The 24,560-nt window shown below is 33.4% G+C and overlaps 2 protein-coding genes across 2 annotated transcripts; one reads left to right on the top strand and one right to left on the bottom strand.

Moving 5' to 3' along the window:
• Window positions 1-1,530: 1,530 nt before the first annotated feature.
• On the bottom strand, window positions 1,531-2,220 carry LOC126704689 (F-box protein CPR1-like). Its single transcript, XM_050403716.1, has one exon. It carries the CDS (start codon window positions 2,218-2,220, stop codon window positions 1,531-1,533), a length of 690 nt encoding a protein of 229 aa, XP_050259673.1.
• Window positions 2,221-10,633: 8,413 nt separating this feature from the next.
• On the top strand, window positions 10,634-22,559 carry LOC126704688 (formin-like protein 20). Its single transcript, XM_050403715.1, has 3 exons — window positions 10,634-10,676; window positions 10,732-10,745; window positions 21,699-22,559. The coding sequence occupies exons 1-3, from the start codon at window positions 10,634-10,636 to the stop codon at window positions 22,557-22,559; spliced, it is 918 nt and encodes a 305-aa protein (XP_050259672.1).
• The last annotated feature ends 2,001 nt before the right edge of the window (window positions 22,560-24,560 follow it).

Genomic DNA, 24,560 nt, shown 5'->3' with positions numbered 1-24,560 from the left:
TATTCTTCAAATTGTAATGATTAAACCAGTGCAAGTTTAGATCCAAGAGATGTGAGCATCTGTACTTAATGATAATGCAACAATTTATAGATATTAATACTCAGATTTTGACAATAAACAAGTTCAAGGATTTAATGTTTAAACAAATCACAGTAAGGATTACAACTGCAATGCAGATGATAAGTATATTTTTGATAAGTACTAAGTAGATTATGGCCATCAATTGCTTCTATTTTTCTTTTCTTTTTAAATTTTTTATCAATAGGTAAGAAAATTAATTAAAATGTGCAAACACACATACCATAATGTATGTCAACTACAGAAGAGGACCCCTAGGAGGACAGGGTGGGGGGAAGCGGCAATCCTAAGATAAGAAGTTGCTAACTATGAAATTAAATAGAGGTAAATATCCTAGAAAATTATGTTACATTTTCTGCAAAGATCTATCTCTCAATTTGCAATGAAAAAACCAGCTATAGCTTACCCCTAAGATATGTGAGTACCGGTAATTAATGATTCTACAGAAGGGCCTGTTTATTTCATTTTTAATTTTAAATACAAATTTTGACAATACATGTATACAAGGATTTAATGTTTACATTTAAAAATTACAGAAGCAAACACCAAGCACTTAAGAAAAACACCTAGTTAAATTTCAATAGACTTAGAGAGAACATAGAAAAGAGAAAAATAATTGCATCCCACTGTGGACATGAAATCAGAAGTGATTAAAAAAAAAAAAAAAAAAAAAACACCACCAGAATCTTGTTCTAAGGAAGCTTACACCTGCTAAGATCTGAATATTCCTCTCTCACCAAATGCACCATGTATTGCATATCATATTACACAGCCTATATGGCCATGGAATATCGTCATAGCACCTTCTACGAACAAATACCCAAGCATCTAGAGTAGCCCTCCAACAGGCCAAGAAGAACAAATCAGATAAACTATGTATAATGGGAATGAGATGGTCATGGGCCATGGCAAAATGTTGGGAGGCACGCTTGATTTGAATTAAACAAAAGATGATGAATGATAGTGCATTACACAAACACAAACACATGCACACACATAACTTCGACAAGTAGGCAGAGAGAGAGATGGATTAAAGGAAATCAGCAAAAAACATTGCACGACTGAAGTAAATAGAATTTGAAGTGTCATTTTTAAGAATGAATATAAAACAATAGAAAAACACTTACACTCGGTAGCCTCCATAGTTAGAGCTTTGATAGCACATTCTTTTCTTCCTTTATTATCCACCCTCACTGACTCAGTTTGGAATATGCTAGGCTGAATAGCGTATACCCAAGCCTCATTCATCAAATTCAAAGTTAATATGCCATTATGCCCTTAATATATAAAATAAAGGATTTGCATGATATGATACCTTCAAATCCTTCCCCAAGATTTTACTGTATTTTTAAATAGCAGAGACTAAATAGAGTGAATAAACATGTAAATAGATAAGCAAAATGATCAAACTAGATAGTCTATCTTACCCATTCTAATCATTCTTTTTTCTTGCTACCATTCTGCATGATACTGCCCCCCAGGAACATCGAAATTGTAAGGCGAAACAAGGCTCTCAACATAGGTCCCTACAACAGAATTCTCTGACAAGCCATGAAACCGTAAATACCTGAACAATTCTTCTTTTGGATTGTACATAACTAGTTTCTTTCTGCCTATCCTCAATATTATTTGACCCTTTTCTGTTAAACACAAAGGCTTCACATGAACAAAATTTTCAAGTCCTGTCATATGTGGGACAATGATGGAAAATTTAGTCCATGACTCAGTTGTTCCGTATTCTCTCATAGACCACACTTCAAAAATAATGTCACTGACATATCGGTACATATGTAGGCATCCTCCCAAAACCCCAATATCACAAAATGATTGACCAGATTCATAATCAGGCAATTCCAGCCAACCATATTTCTCCTCAGCCAGATCAAGATAAGAGACAAAATACGGGCAAACTAAATCATTCTCCAAATATACCAACCAGTGAAGAGCTCCATTCACAAATATCCCATCAGATTTGTTGGGAACACTGTATGGGAAGTCCTCAATCCGTTTCCAGGAATTGGTTCCCAAAGAATACAGTTTCACTACTGTTTCAAACCTTTCAGTAGCAAATGTAACCACTCGAACCAGTTTGTAGTCATCAGCAAAGGAATATAACCAAACCCATATACAGTAGACAAGCATTTACGAGAACGAGTGAGGAACTCGATGGGTGATTCTGGCAGCTCCCTTGCCTCTCTAGTGGATGGATTCCACAAAACCAAGGCATCATTTTTAGCATTTATTAATAACAAACCATTACAAGATCCAACAATGTTAAAAAAGACATAGACAGAACTAGGGGTAACAGGATAATCAAGCTCCTCTACCACACTATTCAGCACATCATAGTGCACTGGATAAAGAAAGTGCTCCATGAGCATGAGCTTCTCTTGGATGATAAAATGTTTGAGGTGATATTTGGCAAATTTGGGATTGGAAATGAGATCACGCCAGGCCCGGCAAACACATTTCAATTGTAGAAGACACTTGACAGGAAGTCTGGACAGTATGCTTCCTATGAGATCCAGCGGAAGGTTTGACAATGATCTATTCCTTTGTTTTTCATTCTTTTCCATTGCTGTATAGTCCTGATCCTGAAATCAATTCAGCTAAAGCTGTGAGTAGTCGATTATTTGATTATTAAGCATCTATTTAAGTTATTAATAATGTAGCAAAATCTAAATCATCCATTTATCAATAAATGATTATGATTATAAGAACTTTACAACAAAGTTATCCTAGAAATTCTAGAATAACTCAATGCATGTTTAGTGTTAGTGGATATGTATCAATGAGCATAACATCCCTAATATTTTTCTTTTTCTTGGTAAATTTACTCACACACCCAAGGGGAATCAAATCCTGATGTACCACCTTGAGTCTTGAGATGGTGGATCCTGATAAATTACCAAGCATAACACCCCCCCCCCCCCCCCTCATGTGTGATCCCAAACTCCTGCTTAGTATGCGAGACCCAACACGTGAATTTTTTTTTTTTTTTGAGTGGAAATTTCAATAGTTGGGGGAGGGGGAATTGGAATTCTAAACATCTTCATTGGAAACACCAAGAGGTGCTAGTTGAGTTACAAGGCTCTTAGTGACAAGATTCAAACTTAAGGTCACTTGCTCTGATATCATGATAAATTATCAATTTTTCCAACAACTTAAAATGTTAGGAAATGATGAATTTAATCATTGGATAGGGAATGACACTCCCCTCCCTTGCAATTTGGAGGAAATCAACACACCATTATTCCATTAATGACAGTAGCAGAATATTCCAAATTTTAAAAAGATTCCATTGGCTAAGCCCTAACCATCTAAACATGGTCAATGAATGCTCTTTTGGTTTGGTTACATTTTATCGTTCCTTGTCACCAAGCTTCCCAAAAACACTTCCAGCAGCAACTCCAACTCTGCAAGCAGGTCCACAAATCCAACTACCTCTAGTAATTCTCTCCTTCCCTACCCAATTCTTATAGTACAACACACTCTTCACCAACTTTTCAAAATTTGAAATATTTCGTTACGATTATTAATGGAAGGACTAATGTGTTAATTTCCACCAAACCTCAAGGGATGGATCATTTCCCTTAAATTTTGTGGGAGATTGTCATCCTCTCAAAGCTCAAAGCTCAAGGGTGGTTTTTGTAATTTACAATCATTTAAAAATTATTCTAACATACTTTATCTTGTTTGGGACTACAATTTGAAAATTTAACTCTGTGAGACTCATCTGCTATGAGAGAGATGTCATATACATCCGAAATATGGTATACTATCTTGGTTCTAAAACAGACCCACAGGATCTGATGTCGAATGCCATTAAAAACGTGAACTTGTTTTGAGGTGGAGTGACACAGCTCATGGTTCAAGAGATCTTAACCTTAACATTTTATGATGCCATTGTTCACAAAAATATGCTACTAAATAGACAGCCCATCCCTCAAGTTTATTCATAATTAAGTCCAAGGAAAGTGGGGAATTTAACTTACAGGAATACCCCCACAAAAATAAAAAGTGAGGCAAGGAGCGTATACAATGTAGATGCAAAGAGAGAGAGAGAGAGAGAGAGCGAATAAATTAATGATACAGAGGGCCATAACAGCTAAACATGATTATTGATTTATTAAGGGAAAAGAAAATCCTATGAAAATAAGACAGAAAGAGAGAAAGAGATACCTGCAACTGCAACAGATGCGGGCGAAAGAGTTGATACAGTATTATAGGTGTTGGGTATTTGGGTTATTAGATTTAGTAGAAATATCAAAGGCCAGAGAGGCGGGAATGGGTTCTTCAATTCTTCTACTACTAGGGAAAGCGAAAGGAATAACTCATCCATAACCCATCTTTTTTTCTTTTTTTTTCTCAAAAGAAAAAAAAAATCTTTATATACTGCCTTGGTAACAAGTGTCAAAATTTGTATAGATTAGATGTTATAATATAATCTATAAATTTTTATTTTATGAGTAATTTTAAATTATAAAAACTGGCAATTTATTAATTTATTGATAACATAAAAAAAAATATTGAATAAGGTTATAATCTAAAGTTACAAGTTATAACAATTTTGTAACTAAACTTTATTTGGAATTCAATCCATGATACTTTTTTTCTTTTTAAGAAGAACCACGTATTGCTTTTTTTTCTTTTCTCCTTTTTGATTTTTTTTTTTCTTTTTTTGTCTTGTTTTTAGAGGAAAGAACCACATGATAGTTGGTACTAATAATAACAAAACACCTAATAAAAATTTAACTTTTTTCAAATAATTTTTCAATCTAAGTCACATTTTTGCATTAAATGACTTCGGAGTATCAAATAATAATTTATATATATATATATATATATGGGATAGGTTCAAATTACGACTAGTGTAACTTTGAGCAATATTACACTATTCAATATGTTTTAATTGGATGTGAATTTTGACAAATTCACCGTTAAATTATATTATCTTCGTATATTATTCATGCTTACAAAATTTAAAGATAATCAAAAATTAATATCATGTCATCAATTAATTATTTAAATTAAAATTTTTGTAGTTTAAAATAATACATAAAATATGAGTTTATAAATCGACTGGTAAATTACATCTGATTGCCATGAAAATTGGCATGCATGTTAAGAACATATAGAGCATGTAATTTGATAGTTGGATTTTCAAAATATGAATTTAATAACAAGTTATTGAATGATGTAACATTACTTAAAATTACACTAAGTGTAATTTGATCTCTCTCTCTCTCTCTCTCTCTCTCTCTCTCTCTCTCTCTCTCTCTCTCTCTATATATATATATATATATATATATGGGTGGAGCTACATTACTCCTTGGCCACCCTCCCCCCCCCCCCCCATTTTTTTTTCTCCTACAACTATACTAGTAATAGGATATAGCCTTCCCCAAAAATTAGAACTAGCCTCTCTAATTATTTCTAAGATTTCTAATTAGTCCAATGGATTTCTAGATGGCCTCCTCAATTTTCCAAAACCTTATTACCTGTCCACCCCAATTATTCCTTGGGTTTATAGTTAGTCCAAGGGATAATGACTAACAGTTGATCTTCTCAATTGTCCAAAAAATTTATAATTAGTCCAATGGATAATAACTCACTATCTAGCATCATTGACAACCCATTTGCCTACATAATTTCTTTTTCTTTTCTTTTCTTTTTCATATTTAGGTACCAACGGAGTTTTGTTGTAGCTGCTAGTGCCGGTCCATTACCCCATTTTCTTTCTTCTCAACACAAAAATGACCCAGGGATTGCAATATTTTTAACAACCAACTAGATGATTTGGAATAAGCAGAATGAGGCTTACTACAATACTCCACGTCCTAACCCCTCTTTTCTAGCCAGGTCTACTGCAGCCTATGCTATAGAATATTTGGAAGTTAATTATGGAAGCTTGTCTTGAGTTTGTAAGATAGTCTTGTTTTTCTTTGACTTTCCTTGATGTAACCTTGCATATAGCTGTTGTTTTTGATAGGTGGTGGGAAAGCTCTATAGCTTTTGCAGTTTTCTTTGGCTCTCCTTGATGCTGCCTTGTTCTTATATAAATTTATTCTTTCATTGAATAAAATTCTGCTGTTTATTCTAAAAAACACAAAAACTCCTATCTCAACCAAAACTATTAATTCATTCTTTGGCCAAGTGCAACATCATCTTCTTGACTCTTTAAAGAGGTGAATATGCAAGTGCATTTTCTTTTCTCTCTCTTTTATCAATCATCATTATTATTTTACCATTAGTATTATTTTTATTTCTTTCTTCTGCCACTGTGTACGTGTTGATGTGTGTGTGTGTGTGTGTTGATATGCATATGGGTATTTAAGATTTTTTTTTGGTTCACTTTTTTGTATTGCTATCTTTATTCCATCAAAGATCGTTAGGCATAATTCCGATGTGAAATGTTCTTTTATTGGATTTTTTTTTTTTTTTTGTCTATAATAAACTATATAATTTTTGTATGTTCATTAATATTCAAGAATATAACAATATATCAAAGTTAATAATTTTGTATTCAATATGAACTTTGGTAAATATATCAATACTACAATTTGGCCCCCTAAGTAAAATTTTCTGGCTACACCCCTGTGTATATATTTATATATATACATATTTATTTATTTATCAATGTCCCAAGTCGTGACAATTGAAAAATCACAATCCAAACAAAACAATGTATGGAATTAATGGATTAACACTTTAGACCTCTAAATTTGATTCCTATCAAATTCTAATTGATTGAACAATTTAGACCAATTCATTAGATAACCATTTTCATATTCCATTGACAATCACAAAGAGCAATTAAACCACTAGAAAGATTGTTACAATACAATACACTTACAAACCCTCCTAGTTTATAGATGCACTTCTATTTGAACTCCCCGCTCCCACTAGCAATTGGCTGCACTGACCCTTTCTCTTCCTAAGGCTGATTCTGCAAGTTGAGACACCAACCACAAATCCAAGCTAATGATACTTGAAGAACATTTGAAAGTTTTGGGACATGCCCCAATCACTCAATCCATGATGAACAAGGGTAATTGGGAGTGTTTGGTTGATCTCCTCTCACAAGGTATGGTAATTTGAGAGGGTGAAGGGATAGAGGCAATTATGGTTTTCTCTCAAATGGAATAGGTAGCCCTCTCTCACTTCTTACAATTAGGGTGTGAATTCTTAAGTTTTATAAGACATAAAAGAGAGATAATTAGATGGAAACAATAGAGAAAAAAAAAAAAAAAAAAAAAAAAAAAAAAAAACTGAATTCTCTCAAGTACATAAACTCGCTTGACTGAAAATCAAGCAAGTTTAAAATGAAATTTTCTGCATAACAAATTTTTTCAAACTGACCAATTCACTTGACATGAACATTTTGCTCGAGCAAAATTTTGGCTTGAGATCCTATCGTCTATAATGCAAATAAAACTCAAATGAAATTCAATACAAGGAAATTTTGCATTCACAAGGAAAATTTGACACCAAATTAGCCAAAACAAAAATTCCTAACAAAAGTGAAGAACGTGTTTGTTTCTTGAGTTCTACATTATCGAGTACATTTTAGGGAACTTCGTAATTAAAAAATTATTTTTTGCCTATATCACCATTATATTTTACAAAAAAAATTTACAACAAAAGTTAAGGATAGATTGATGTAAACATTACACGAACACAATGTGAGAGTCCGCGCCTCTGACCCATTTTATAGGATGTTGGGCCAAACCCACGTGAATGGGTGGAGTCATGTTATTGCCTCTCAAAATGGAGGTTTGACTAATTATATTTTCCCCTCTAAATTAAGGGTTTTACAATGGAGTCGTCACTTATTTAATTATTGGGATAAATAAGAAAACCAAAATTGAAAAATTCCTCATTTTATTAATTTTCAATTGAATTTACATTGATCATAGGAAAATTACATGGCTTTGGTCTTAGATACAATCTATGATAAAGTACATAGCTTTGTTTCCTAGTTACAATTTAGAAATTGAAAATTACAATGATAAGCATTGGTCTATCAACCCTTGAACTATGTTCGGAAGCTATGTTACAAGATGGGAAGGTGTTAAGCACCCACCTTGCCCGGTGAAACCGGTCTTCTAAACTATGGTGGCCAACATTCATATCATATCATCAAATATGTCAATCAATTTACATGTTGAATTTAATGTGTGTGCATGTGATAAACCCTAGTTCAATTTATTAAGCATTGTATTTGAATTGAAAAATAAATTCTAGCGAATGTGTGTGGATGGTGATAACTTAGATTCAAAGATTTGAAAAAATTATTAAACAAAAATGTTTTTCATATTTTTTATGTGGATTTAAGATTAAATCTAGTGATATGCATGAACATGTGATAAACAACTAAGAACATGTAAAGAACACATAAGAACAATTAAGAACATTCAAACATATTCAAGGGAATTATCATGCTTTAATCTTAAATTCTCATCATGGCAACATAAACAAACAGTTAGGGAAGGGGATTATACCTTCATGCAAGATCCATATGGTGGAGGAGGAGACTCTTGATAGAAGTCCTAAGGGTAGAGGAAAAGAAGAGCTAGGAGAGGGAGAGTGAATCTCACTCAATACCTTGAGTCTCAGGAAAACCAAGATATGACAAGACTACTCAACTTCACTAGAACTCAAGAGAAGAGAAGAGAAGAGAGGGGGGGGGGGTTGTGTCCTGGAATGAAGGAGAGGGAGGATTTATATAGTAGTGGTGGAGGAAATATGAATGAAAGATCATTTAATGAGGGTTGACAAAGAATCATGAACCTAGACCTCATTTTAGCCTTAGGAAAATTTGGTGCATTAAATGGAGAAATTGGTGGGAGTGAGGAGCAAGCCAAAATTCGGTTTTCCCGTAGTTTCTGTAACAGCCTTTAAAGTCAATTTCAAAAAAATCATATCTGACTTAATTCTAATCGGAATTGTCTTGTTCTTGTGCTTAAATTGAAGCCCCGGATGTCTAGTTTCTGGGAAAATTAATCTCATTCACATATTCAAAATATTCTAAGAGATATCGATGAAATGGTGAGCAGAGGTCATTTGTTAGAAAATGGTTTCAGCACAATTAACATTAATAGGTTCCAAATTAGCTCCCAATCAACATTAAATGGCTCCAATCACTCCCATTTCAGACTTAATTGATTATAAATTTACTCTAATTAAAAGATAATTGTACAAATTACTCATTGAATAATTAATATTTAACTATCTAGTAAATTAGGTGTGTGCAACCCTACCATAAAATGTAGTCCTAACCAATCAAATTATGACACATTATCGATCTCAAATTGATTATACTTATAACCAATTGAAATCAATTGTTCATAAACACATATAATCAGACTCAATTTGTGATGATACATCTCAGCCATTAAAACTTGATTTGATGATAACTTTCAATCCGATGGTCCGATTAGGGCTAATGACTAGTCGATTTGATCGTTACAACATCAAGATCATTTTGGTGAAATGATATTAAGGATCTAATGACCAGAATTAAGATGCATATTTCCAAGGCAAAATTATCATTTTACCCTTAAAGTGAGGTTAAATGCAGGTTACAAAATGGGGTGTCAACACACAACTACGAATATAACCCAAATTTGTTGTAAACCATTTGTCGAGGGAGAAATTGATGCCTCTATCTAAGATGTTGGGAAGTCAAGCCGAAACTCGACTATGAGCTCTTGAGATGGTACATAAAGGCTTTCGGTGTGATAACAAATCCATCCAAGCAAGAAACAAAGGCTACACATGACAAAATAGCAACAAAAGCCCAATGAAAAACACATTACAATACTTAATTAGTACATTAATGGTTCTACTCCGATAGTTCAAATCAGTCCTCTAGTGGTACGGTATTATCTCCAGCAGTAGGGTAATATTAGGTTAATAAGTGTGTTTACATGGTAAAAAATCATATTTTTTCCTTATTATTATTAAGTCAACATGAGGGAGAACTTCCATAGTTTCCAAAACATTATGGCTTTCATCATAATAATAATAAATAAGGATTAAAGGCTTCATAGTTACAAATAAAAGAGGAAAAATAGGATAGAATGAAAGGAGAGAAAGATCCCCAGCTCAATGCATCAAGTATTAAACTAAGATTTTGGTGAGTATGTGTGCATAAGGCATGAATGAGGTGAATGTGGGTTGTTTTAAGTGAGTGAGATAGGATTAATACTGAGATTGAAACTTTTTGTGAGTAATGGGCTGTTTGTGACTAATTGGATGACATTTTTGAGTTGTGATTGTGTAAAGGGGGGAGAAGAATATTTGGGATTAGATGAGTGTAGACTAAAGATGTGAATTGTGAGTATAAGGAAAGCTAAACCACCTGCAAAAATGGCAAACGAACCCCAAAGTCTCAAGGGGGGGGGGGGGGTGGCTGTCCCTTTGTGGGCTGAGGTGTTTATACTTTTATAATGGAGTTTAGAGAAGCATTAATTAACAAATATCCAAAAAAACGTAGGTCTGATTCAGGGGAGCAGGTCAGCTAAATTAATAACTTGGATTTGACCTAAAAATGGGAGATTTGCTTTTAGGGCTGTTTTGCTTCTCTGGGCAAGGTAGTATTTGGAGTAATCTTGCATTAAATGCTAAGATTGCTGAGATTGTGTTCAGCCAATGGGATTAAGGTAAGTATTAAAGAAGAAAACTAGTGTTGCAACTGAGATTTGGACCCTAGGAAGTAGGATTCAACACCCCAAGCCAGGTGTCAAAGTTTAAGCCCACTTCAGAGGGTTCCGCTGGAGATCCCTTTATGCCCTCCAAACCACATGTTCCTAATTTTTTCCCCTTTAGGATTCATGGGCTTGGCACATGAATCACGTCTTGAACATTTTTTAACATTTATAGCATCAATTTGTTGAAGTTTGGATAATTTGATTTCAGCTCCCCTTTCGTTGGAGGTGCAGTCTTAAGGAAAATGATGGAGTCCCTTCATCCTTTTGACTTTAGCTGATATGATAGCCCTTGGGCACTGTTCACGTTAGGTAAAGGGTGGCAAAAAACTGATGGGACAGCCCCTAGTTCATCCTCAAAGGCTTGGTCCTCTTGTAAAGGGCTCTAGTTGTTTCTTTGGTTAAGGATGAACAAGGTCTGGTTGCCCACTTTCAAGCCTCTTGCTGGGACCTTTTTGGGTTGGAACTTTGCTTCATTTCAGCATCTTTAGTTGGGCCACATAACCCTTTCTTTGCTTGGGCTTGCTCACTTCTTCACGAGATTCTTGGGCCTACAAAATGGGCATTAAATACATGCTTTGCCATGGGTTTTTTACTCCTCATGGGCTTTAAATAGCTTCTCACAATTTTTACTATGAATTACTTTGTAAATGATATTTTCCTTGGGGCTTTTTTAAATAATGGCCTCCAATATTTTTCTTGAGAATAATATTTATCATGGGTTTTAAATAAATATAGTAACAATCACTATAATGGAATAATGTAATGATTTCATGAGTTTCTCTATAGATAATCATAATGGACATGTAGGATGAATAATTACCATAAGTTTTGGTAATAAATATTATGAATGTTGTGATGTAAGATGGATAGTGAACATGAGTTTATAATATGAAATAAATAAATGTCATGGGTCTAATAATCATATATTTCCATGGGCTTTTATAAGTTGATCGCCATGGGTTTTGAGAGTAGATAATTCATAAATTCTATGAGCTTATAATATTATGGTAATAGGTTTAAGGATCTAAAGTATTGTTCATTATTGGACTTTTAAGTGAAATAATTATGATATAGTATTTTGCCAAGTATTGATAACCTTGGGCTTTTGATAAATAGTGTCAAATAGTTAGCTTGGGTTTTTAATAGTACTGATGAGAATTAGGCTTTGATGTTGCCAATGTGAATTGGGCTTTGGATAAATAAATCGCCATGGGTTCAAACCATGGGCTTTGATCGTGGATTTGAATTCCATTGATAAAATTGTTTTGCCATGGATTTGAATCATGGGCTCTTCAAATATTGTCAAGCATAAGTATTCTTGGGCTTTAAATAGAATAAGATGTGTGTATTGAGTTCATAAGGTCGGTTTTGGGTTTAGCAAAATAATGATAATAAAATTAGATAAAATAGGAGTTTTTTGGGCCTTTTGTGATAGTTTATATCGTGACTCAATTTAGATAATGAGATATGAAATATTTGTGATTAACATAATAATAGAGCCAAAAAAAATTTGGGAAAACCCAAAACTTATAGTGATATACATAGGTAATACTCAAATAAAGTTAGGTGTAAAAAAAGTACCTTAACACCATTCTTGTTCATTTCAACCAGTCAACGTACTACTTAAAGCTAATTTAATCTTGGAGGAAATAAGCTTACCTCTTACTGCAACTGCATTCCATATTCTGATTAAAAATTGTGCTTTGAAATTAAAGATTTTATCATTACACTTATTAATAATAATAATAGGGATGTAGTCGTCATATTCTTATTTTAGGCATTATGTGGTCAAGAAAGATATATAGTTGTGTTGGCATTGCTGCTTAGTCTTAAACTAGAACCGCATCCTTGCATGAAACTTGAAAGGGTTTTTCATGGTTATGATCCAGTGAGCAGGGACGGATCCAGGATCTCAAGCTGAGAGGGGCCAGAGACAAGCGGGAAAAAAAAATTTTCAAATACGCATCAATATAGTATTAATAAACTATCAACCAAGATAAATACCCAAAAATCATTGTTTCTTAATATATTAAGATACAATCATCTACCAACAAAAACAAAAGACACGAAACACTATTATTTCTTAATACAATCATCTATGAAAAGGGAACTTGACGCTTTTTCAAATCTTCAAAATCATCTATGATTGAATTCAAACTAAATGTCAAAACTCTATCCTTTTCAAAGTATAACATCAAAAAGTCCGTCAAATTTCTAAATCCACCAATAGTGAATGTATTTTGTCCCATAACCTCATTTGTCTTATGAAAGACAAAGCAAGGTAGACAATAAGCTGTATCTTTCGTAGGAGAATATTCAAGCCATGTTGAATAATATTCAAACCAAGAAACTTGAAAACTACGATTGTGTTTTCCACTTTGGTTGTATTTCTCTAGACGAGGTTGGTGCGGACCATTTTTAATGTAAGCCCGTCGAATTTCATAACGTTGATTAACATAATATTCTCATATTTGTTTGCATGCTCCGGGATCATAATATATTAAGATACAATCATCTACCAACAAAAACAAAAGACACAAAACACTATTATTTCTTAATACCATCATCTATGAAAAGGGAACTCGACGCTTTTTCAAATCTTCAAAATCATCTATGATTGAATGCAAACTAAATGTCGAAACTATATCCTTTTCAATGTATAACATCAAAGAGTCCGTCAAATTTCTAAATCCACCAGCAGAATGTATTTTGTCCCACAACCCCATTTGTCTTATGAAAGACAAAGCAAGGTAAACAATAAGCTGCATCTTTCGTAGGAGAATATTCAAGTCATGTTGAATAATATTCAAACCAAGAAACTTGAAAGCTACAATTGTGTTTTCCACTTTGGTTGTATTTCTCTAGACGAGGTTGGTGTGGACCATTTTTAATGTAAGCCCGTCGAATTTCATAACGTTGATTAACATGATATTCCCATATTTGTTTGCATGCTCCGGGATCATAATCCAAAGAATCAAGATCAACTTTTTGAAATTGTGTTTGCGAGATATGGTTATTTTTTGGAATTGGGATGTCGGCATTTTCTGGAATTGGGAAATGAATTTTTTTGGGATTGGAACATCAACATTTTCCGGAATTAGGGAATGAATATTTTCTAGAATTGGAACATCCACATTTTCTGGAATTGGAATAGCAACATTAGTTGTTGGCAATCCTACGTTGACTTCTGAAGAATTTGAATCTTTTCTTTTAAAAAAATCAAACATTGTAGTTGTTTTTTTTTCATGATCTACAAATAAAATAAGAATCATATATATTATCTCACAAACAGTTGTTGTTATTAACTAAAGACAAATACTAGAATCTAGGTAATATGCATGATGCATTTAATTATAAATTTAGTATTTCTCACTTCTTTTCAATTTATAAATTTATCTAATTTAACATTATAAGTTAACAATAGGTGCAAGTGAATCACTACTAATGAACAAAAACTTTTGGTTCCGAAAGGGTAGCTATTGTGGATGATGTAATTTGGATAAGCGGGATAATAACAAGAAAGTATCAACCTTAATAAATAGAAAAATTCTTAAACCGCAACTCTTATTAGAAATGGAAACAAAAGTCGCTACTTGGAAACTACAAAATTTTCAATATATATATATATATATATATATCCTACCAATTTACCATACATTATTAAATAAAAAAATAAACTGAAAAAGAAAAACATGACTAATAGAAGGTGGCAAGTACTAGCACAGACCTGTTTGGTTTAAAAGCACAACCAACCAAACTTTTGTGGCTTTGATTGGCAAGAAACATAACAGACAGCCATCTGTCACAAGTCTCCTAAGCCCATAGGCTTAAGCAACTTACAGCAAACTTATAACTACCAACACAAAGTCACCAAACAAAGAGTAAGAAAGTTCAAACAGAGACTATCACTAAGAATTAAGAACTTGTTATCCAAAATGGGCTCTTGAGTCTTGACTGGGTTGGCTAGCTAGGATAGGGGGGCCCAAGTCTTTTTTTTTTTTTTTTTGAAAATTTTAGTTACTAAATTATTATTTTGGGCCAGGGCCCCCTTAGGCCTCCACCTGGGTTCATCCCTGCCAGTGAGAGAAAGGAATAAGTGAATTGAGAGACACTAAGGGGCTGTTTGGATTGGCAATTTCCATAACTCAATTCTTAGTTTCCATAACTCATAACTCAAAAATGGTGGGACCCATAGCAAAAAGGTTATTTGACAAACGATAACTCTATTTCCATAACTCTGTTTCCATCACTCAATTCTTTGATTTTTGAGTTATGAGTTATGGAAACTGAAAACAACCAAAGGCTGTTTTCAATTTCCATAACTCATAACTCAATGACAATATTGTAATTAAACACACATAGGGAACCCATAGCCACAACTTTTGACCACCTTTTGACTTTTTTTTTTTTTTTTTTTTCACTTGTTCGGTCTTCAATTCTGATTTTTTTTTTTTCACTGGTTCGGTCTTCAGTTCTTTTTTTTTTTTTTAATCTTCGGTGAGTTTAGGAACTGAAAACAAAAAAAAAAAAAACAAAAAAAACAAAAAAAAGAGAGAAAAAGTTGCACCGGCTGACAGGTATGGGCCCACAAATAGTGTGAAAAATATTGAATGATGGAAATTGGGTGATGATGCCAAACGGGTGTAAAAAATTGAGTGATGAGTGATGAGTGATGGAAATTGAGTGATAAAAAAAATGAATCCAAACAGCCCCTAAAGTTTCTTTAATCTACACTAACTTTTGTGGTTCTAAAAACTTTCATTGTGAGCAAACATGCTTCCACAATTATGTATCTTTGAAACCTACCCTGCAATTTGACCGTCAAGAGACCATACTCTCCAACTCTCATCTGTACTAATTATTTATATATATATATATATATATATAATTAGTGCACTCTTATAAATAATTAATATGTGCACTTAATCAATGGATACATCATACATTCAATGAATTATTAATTATTTTGACATAAACGTAATCTTTGCTGAGGTGGAAGCCTAGATAAAGAATATGCCGGGAAGAATCTCATACTCTCCCATACATACTTTTTTTTTTTTTTTGATGGGACTCCCATACATACTTTTATGTATAAATAAATATAATAATATTACCACCGCACACCCTTGGTGCGATTGTCACTCCACAAGTATAAGTGCTTGTGAGGTGTGGGGGGTAAGGGCCGGGTTCAAGTCTCCAAGAGGGAGCTTCACACACATATACACTTAGATTAGGTTAGAGTAGAATTCTATCTTGTATAAAAATATATATATATATATATATAATATTGATTAATTGATTGGACAATTTAAATTATAGTACCTAAGAAATTGTACCAAACTTTTGTTATTAATATACAAATATTATTTTTAAATATTTGTATGTTGACTTTATAGTTAGTAATTATCATTGCTCTTTTGTTAGCAAAAATAAATGAGTAATGCTACAGACACAAACTATTTTACAATATTTTTATAAATTGCTGATGTGGTTTTAATATTTTCCAAATAGTTATTATAAGTAAAAATGTGATTTTAGCAATGAGCCCATATTAGAATTAGTAAGAATTTGCCATATCAACAGTTTGTAAAAATATTGTTATTACTCAAAATAAAATTTCTGTATATATATGTTTACCTATTCATTAGTAAGTAGTAGTGATTGTTATTGACTTATTGTTATTGAAAGTTCAGATATTTCCCTAAATTGTTTCATTGTTTTCATTAATTTTACCTAATTATAAGGTAAGAAAACCCAAGTTATGGTGACCAGGGGCGGAGCCACGTAGTGGCTTGGGGGGGGGGGGGGGGCGTGGCCCCTGCAAAAAAAAAAAAAAAAAAAAAAAAAATTCCATTAGGCTATGAAGAAAAAATAAATGGGCCCCCCCCAACGTTGGACAGCCGGTCCCCCTACCCACTTCTCAACTATTCTTCTAACCCAGCCCCAACTTTAGTTTTAGGTATTCCAAATAAAACAAAAAGTTGCTAGCCCACTTCATTTAAATTCTCTAAGTCCAAAGAACAACAAAATTACACTTTCTCTCCCTCTTTAAAAACCCACCCTGACCCATGGAATCCCTTATCCCTTTTTACTTCTTATTCTTTTTTTTTTTGGCTTCTTTGATACACTTTCAGCACTGGTACTGCTGCCTACCAGCCCCCAAAACTCCAGACTCTGTCCTCACAGTCCCAAAAAAAAAAAAAAAAAAAAAAAAAATTCTGACCAATTTTTTCTTTCTTCATCAGCTGATTCAGCTTTAGTTTTGGAACTTGGTTGTTTTGTCTTCTTTGATACACTTTCAGCACTGGTACCGCTGCCTACCAACCCCTAAAACTCCAGTCCTCTGTCTTCACAGTCCGAGAAAAAAAAAAAAATTCTGACCAATTTTTTCTTTCTTCATCAGCTGATTCAGCTTTAGTTTTGGAACTTGGTGAGTTTCCTTCTCTTTCTTAAGCATTAGACATTCATGATTCATCTCTTTTTAGTGTCTTTTTTTTTTTTTTTTTTTTTTTTTCTCAACTATCTACACCTAAATATTCACATGCTCTTTATATTTTCATAAATTTTTAGAGAAATACATGATTGAAGGCATGGGGAGATTGTTTGTGATGAGTCTTGAAGGGAAGATCTTTTGGAGGCAGAGGCAGTAGACATTGCCACACGGGTGTCCCATCTTTGCACTTTGTGAAGACAAAGTTTCTAAGGTAAAATTGTTTTGATTTATTACCTATTTTTGATTAGTTAGATATCATGTTGCTGTGGATGTGGCTGTGGGTGTTGTTAAATTGTTTGGCTTATGTTGTGTACCAATACTTGTGTGTTTAATTTTTGTTTTTGTTTGAGGGGTTATTATTAATTAAAGTCGTATTAAAAATGGGTTGACTATTTAAATTATAGTAGAAATTTTGTTTTTTCTTGAGTATGAATAACATTCATATAACTAAGTAAAAATTTCTAATTAAAATTTTATTTTTTAAAGTTCTTTTCAGGTTAATTTTTGAGTCATATTCTTAAAACTAAAAGAATTATGAGCAAACGAAAAACAATTGATGCATTCTTTAAGAAAAAAGATGTTAGCAATTCAGAAATTAGAACACTTGTGGCTGTAGAAACAAATGTTGATATTTCAATGCCTGATGAACACCCCTCCAAATTTTTAAGAATTCAATCTAAAGAGATAGATCATGATCCAGGATCACGTAAACAAATATGTGAATTCCCTATCAACAAACAAGATGAAATCCGACGAGCTTATGTCAAAGAAAGTCCATATCAACCTAAAAATATAGACTATCCATACAGTAATGATACTCATCGTTGTCGATTTCAACCTTCGAATCAGCCCCCCCATGTACAAATTCCTGGCTATGCCCCTGATGGTGACTTGGGTCTTTAACAAAGAGGAAAACATAAGATTAATTAAAAGAGTTTCAGGTAAGCAAGGTTTGGTCCTTCTGATATTACCTAACACTATTTGTTGCACAAGCATTGGAATAGGTATGCCAGAATACGATTCACCACCAACATGGAATTGATTTTCCAAAAATTGAGGGTGCTCATTCAACCACCACATAAAGATTGGAATAAGGTTTTTCTTTTTTTTTTGAGGAACAGATTGGAATAAGTTGGACAAATTTAAACACCTCAACCATTGTATAAAATTTGAAAAAAACAGACACCTTTTTAACCAAGTATATTCTATCAACATCCACTTTCTCACGCACCTTTTGTAGAAATTCATAGGTTTGTGTTACAAATTTGTAATCACTCATAATGTAGCCATCTAGACTTCATGAATAAGAGAATCCAATACCAACTAGTCCATCTATATATATGATGTTGAGACCCTAAAAAGCCATAATCACATTTCAACAAGATAGATTAAAATTTTGTTACAATAGAATTTGATATAAAATGTGCATAAAAATAAAATTAGCGCAGTTAAATTCATACTTATGTCCATGCAAATGGATTATCCTAAAGTGTTGGTAGGCTCCCATTGTAATCTCCAAGTTTGAATGTTAAAGGACCTATATAATAGTGAGATATACAATTATAAGGTTGTTCTTCATAAAGGAAATATCATTTGTAAGTCACACACTATACGTGGGTACACCCAAACCTAATTAAAAATTTGAATCCTCTATAAATAGTTAGAAATAATTTGTCAGCTAATTATTTTGCATGTGATGTGTAAGTCACAAACCACCAACTCCTAAATCAACCCAAGTCTAGAAATTCAGCTTATGTAAGAGTAATTTTTAATACAATATGTATTACAAAATGCGAAAGATGGAGATATATTTTTATAAAATATTGTTTAGCCAAACAAATTATCAAAATAACATTCCCATTGTACATTAACGAACTAGGACTGCTATTTTTTTTTTTTTTAATTGAATCATTTGACCTCTAATAAAGATCTCGCTGTATGATGAATTTTTTTTTTTTTTCATTTTTTTTCCCATTATTTTATTACAATAGAAGAAATTAAGTGACCCTATGACGGTCACTATAACAAATATCCCAATTCCATTCCCATTTTTCTAAGGCTGCTTATGGATTAATTGACACTTTCTAGTGTTCAAAGACGTCTAAAATTCAATCCCGCCTCTCCACCCCATTGTAACTATTGATTTTTATAAATTTCATACCCATTTTCCCTAAAAAGAATAAAAAGATGTGTAGTGTGTAGACAGAGTTTGACTTACCTCCAATGTTTTTTTTAAAAAAAATCTCCTTTTTATTTTAATAAAAGACTGTCACATCATCTACTAACTAAATAAAAGGTGATGATTAAAACTCACTACCACTAACCATTGTATATTTAAAATAGGCGAAACTACACTATTGGTCCTTGAAGTTTACCCTGTGAGCGAAATTAATTCCTCAAGTTACAAGTGAGTGCTATTAGTCCCTTAAGTTTTAAAAATGAGCAGTATTAGTTATTTATTAACTGTAGTTAGTGGTATTGCTTATGTGGCTAACGGAATAATGACGTGTCATATTTTGTTTAGTAATGTGGAATTTTTGAATGAATAAATTTCAAAAACCAATATCAAAATATTTGATCTGAGTCATCTGACCTTTCCCGGTCAGTTTCTAAAACGCACAAGAGAGAAAATTTGCCAGCGAGACTATTGTTGGTTTCCATGGCTGTCTCAAGAGTCGCACCGATCCACCGGAATGGCACCATCTGCAATCCATCGATCTAGAATTGTATTCCCACCATAACCTTCTTTTTATTTGAAACTGTGCAAGACCCTTTGCTAATGACCCATAATTTAATCAATCATTTAGTTTTAAACTCAAAACGGTTGACAAATAATAATGCAAAGGTTCAAAAATGAGATATACTCAATCATTAAACCACTACAATACATAAGGATCAACGATTTCTACACTTCACATTTGTTTTATTTTAGATCCAAAAAAAACCCACACGTCCCCCAACTCCAATGCGTATCTATATATCCCAAAACAAATGCAAGCAATGCAAACAACCATTGCAATCCACTCTTCGCTCCACGATATACAATATATGTTTGCCATGATTGAATGATTGAATCTCAATATCCATACGGTTTTGTCTACAATTTTAAACCCATGGATTGATTGCAACGTCATTGTGGATGGTGCCATATGGTGGATTGGTGCAACACTCGAGACAGCCATGGAAAAACAATGATCTCCCCTCCAGGCAACCTTGCTTTCTCATGCGTTTTAGACTTTCAGTATCAAATGGGAGAATGGCCAGGTCAAGTATTTTGGGATTAAGGGTTTTCATGTGTAAAATAGTTTTTTAAAATTTTCATTAAAACATGCCACAACATTTAAAAAATTGCCAAATCATTATTCCATTAGTTATGTAAACAATACTACTAATAGTAGTTAATAAAAGGACTAATTCAGCTCATTTTTAAAACTTAAAGGTTCAATATCGCTCATTTGAAACTTAAGGGACTAATTGCGTTCACACAGTAAACTTTAGGGACTAATAATATAGTTTCACTTTAAAAATAAAAGGATATGTCCAATTAAAAAAGTACTGGTGATAAGCCAAACCCATGTAAGCATATCATGCCACTTTCAAAAAAGAACCCAGCTAGACCAGAGCAACCAAGACCTCCACTAATCCATAACAAAAGAGGGTCTCATGAAGGGCTCCTTTGGGACTCAACAAAATAGTAGAATAGCTGTGCGGTCTCGTTATCGCTCACACCAATGTATCTACATGTACGAATATCCAACAAAATAAATTAGTATCTACTGCTATTTACACATTACTAATTAACATTTTTTTAGATGATAATAAAATTCATTCGCAAAGTTAGGAATTTTATTTTGAGGAACACAATGTCAGTGTTTCGATAAGATTATTAGTGAATATAAATCCTTAAAATACGGGTTATATTGATACACACAATTTTTGTTTTGGGGGGGTCCATAACAATTGGTGTACCTTTGGAAATTTTGTAGTTCCTGATATACTGTGTTTATTAAAAGATATAGTTTTCGATAACTTTTATGTTAAATAAAGGCGAAATTACACAATTGGTCCCTGAAGTTTACCCTATGTGCGCAATTAGTCCCTCAAGTTTAAAGCAAGCACAATTAGTCCCTTAAGTTTTAAATTTGAGTTGTATTGGTCATTTCACTAACTTCTGTTAACGGTGTTACTTACTTGGCTAACTTCACAATGACTGGACATTTTCTTTAATGATGTGGCATATTTTTAATTAAAAAATTACAAACTAATTTAGAAAAAATATTAACCGGTGTTTACCAAAAAAAAATTCTATATTTTCTACCTACTGTAAGAACCCACAACGAGAGAGAAAGGGAGAGAGGAAAGAAATCAAACCCCAGTAAAAGAAAAGGAATAAACCTGTGACACGTTTGAAGAGAAGCAGTAGCTCGTGCCCAGATCTGAGGCAGCAAGACTCAACATGGGAAAGGGACGCCGATGATCACCCGTTTCGGTTCTTTGATGACTTTGAAATCAACAAGTTTCACTATAACTATAACCATAACCCAGTTGGACCCAGAAGCTTTGGACAAGAACAAGAAGAAGAGGACGTTGAAGTTAAGGAAATCCCAGTTGATACCTTTGAAATTCGTTCTTCTCCGGCACCACCAAAGTCACCGGCGCCACCGCCACCTCCACCACCTCCTCCTCCTCAACCAAAACGTACTTACGAAACGGTGGGTCGTAAAGAGAAAGAAGCCAAACAAAACGACACCCAGTTCAAAGAAGTGAAAGAGGAAGAGAAAAACATACGTCGGACTCCACCACCAGCGCCTCCACCGCCGCCATCTCCGGCGGGAGTTCGTTCGGAGGAGCAGAGGTACGTGAAGAGTGGGCGTAAAAAGAGCAATGTGAAGAAGGAAATAAAAATGGTTTTGGCTTCAATATACAAGCAGCGGAAGAGGAATAAGAAGAAAAGAAAGGATCCCTACGACGAGTCGCTTCCGTCTGAAGCTGACCGAGCTTATTCTACAAGGCCACTACCATCGCCGCCGCCGCCACCACCTCCTCCACCACCCTCTATTTTTCACAGTTTTTTTAAGAAAGGGTTAATCAAAAGCAAGAAAGTTCACTCAGTCTCAGTCTCTGCGCCACCACCTCCTCCTCCGCCGCCACCCCCCATCAACTTCAACCTCATCGAGAAAGAAAACCTGGGTTCCACCCAAACTTCACCGGCGGTCAAGCTCGGCCACGATCGGCAAGCCACCATATCTTCAATTGTGAGGGATACTGGTTGAAGTATTCATCCATGTCTCCCTATACAGGTTTATTCCTTTTCTTTTACTGGGGTTTGATTTCTTTCCTCTCTCCCTTTCTCTCTTGTTGTGGGTTTTTACAGTAGGTAGAAAATATAGAATTCTTTTTTGGTAAACACCGGTTAATATTTTTTCTCAATTAGTTTGTAATTTTTTAATTAAAAATATGCCACATCATTAAAGAAAATGTCAAGTCATTGTGAAGTTAGCCACGTAAGTAACACCGTTAACAGAAGTTAGTGAAAGGACCAATACAACTCAGATTTAAAACTTAAGGGACTAATTGTGCTCGCTTTAAACTTAAGGGACTAATTGCGCACATAGGGTAAACTTCAGGGACCAATTGTGTAGTTTCGCCTTAAATAAATTTGTGACCAAAGGATAAAAGCTAACTTATTTTCAAAATAGTTAGTTTTATTAAAGTTAAAATGATTTTTTTAATAAAAAAAAATCTGAAACAAAAAACTAAAAGCTAAAAGCTAGGAGATTTTTAGCCAAATAGACACTTCTTATTAGAGCATCTCCAACAGATGCTGTATTTGGATTGGCTAGCTAAAATTTGGAGAATTTGGACACTGTTCATGCTCCAACCAGTTCGGTATATATGGATTTTTTTTGGGCTCATGAATAGTAGCCCATCAGGTCTAATGGGCTATTGTTCATTCTTCAAATCCTTTTTTTTCTATTATAATAATTAAGTGTTGAATAAAAAAATGTTGGAAGATGTGTAGTTGTTAAAAAAAAAAAAATAATTAATGAAGAAATAATATTTAAATGAGATAGAAAGTCTGTTGGAAAGTGTATTTGAAAAAGTGGGTAGATAAAGGTAAAAATCACTATTCATTCTCCAAACAGTACAAAAATTTGATGATTCTGCTGGAGATGCTCTTAGTGATCCTATTTGCAAAGTATAAAAAGGAACTTTTATTTCGTTGAAGGTGGTGATGAGCAATACGTAGCTTCTTTCATATAAAAATTGAAAAAAATATAGTTCTTTTAATTTCTTTAAAACTTTTTTGGGGAGGCAAATTATACTTTTCTACTATAAACTATCACCCTAATTACACTTAACCCTCTTAAACTATCGAAATGCACAGATAACCCCCAAAGTCATAACTCTATTTCAATGTCCCTCTTACCATTTGTTTGTTATTAAGTCAAACATGATTTATCATTAAAATACCAATTTATCAATCTCCACAAAACAGACAGTTTAGCCAAATAGACACTTCTTATTAGTGATCCTATTTGCAAAGTACAAAAAGGAACTTTTATTTCGTTGAAGGTGGTGATGAGCAATACGTAGCTCCCTTTCATATAAAAATTGAAAAAATATATATAGTTCTTTTAATTTCTTTAAAACTTTTTTGGGAGGCAAATTACACTTTTCTACTATAAACTATCACACTGATCACACTTAACCCCCTTAAATTATCGAAATGCACAAATAACCCCCCCAAAGTTATAACTCTATTTTAATGTCCCTCTTACCTTTTGTTTGTTATTAAGTCAAATATGATTTAGCATTAAAATACCAATTTATCCATCTCTACAAAACATACAGTTGAGGGTGAATTGATTTTTCAATGCTAAATTCCATTAGAGTTAACAGGAAAATAGAAAACCTGTAACATATTTTTGAAATTGAAGAGGGGGGTTGATCATGCATTTTAATAATCTAAGAGAGTTTAGTACATGTAATCAAGGTAATAATTTATGATGAAAAAGTATAATTTCTCTTCTCACTTTCTCTTTATTTTTTATTTTTGTTTTTCCTTTTCTTCATGCAAAGGAGGATATACTATATTAGATTTGGAAAAATAAACGGTAAAGTAGATTGTTGAAAGTTACAAAGCCAATTCAAAACTTAACAGCCAACAAAAAAAACATTTGGTTTGCACACAAGTGGGTTATCTACTGTCCCATTAATAAGTAAACAAAAGCTAAGAGTTTTCTAGCTCAACTGTGACCTTTTTTAGTGTT

This window comes from Quercus robur, chromosome 11 (genome assembly GCF_932294415.1).
Source record: "Quercus robur chromosome 11, dhQueRobu3.1, whole genome shotgun sequence".
Lineage (NCBI taxonomy): Eukaryota > Viridiplantae > Streptophyta > Magnoliopsida > Fagales > Fagaceae > Quercus > Quercus robur.
This window is presented reverse-complemented; position numbering and strand designations above follow the sequence as displayed.

Coding starts and splice junctions, on each gene's coding strand:
- LOC126704689 (XM_050403716.1), bottom strand. CDS start 2,220: ATGCTTGTCTACTGTATATGGGTTTGGTTATATTCCTTTGCTGATGAC.
- LOC126704688 (XM_050403715.1), top strand. CDS start 10,634: ATGGGAGATTTGCTTTTAGGGCTGTTTTGCTTCTCTGGGCAAG.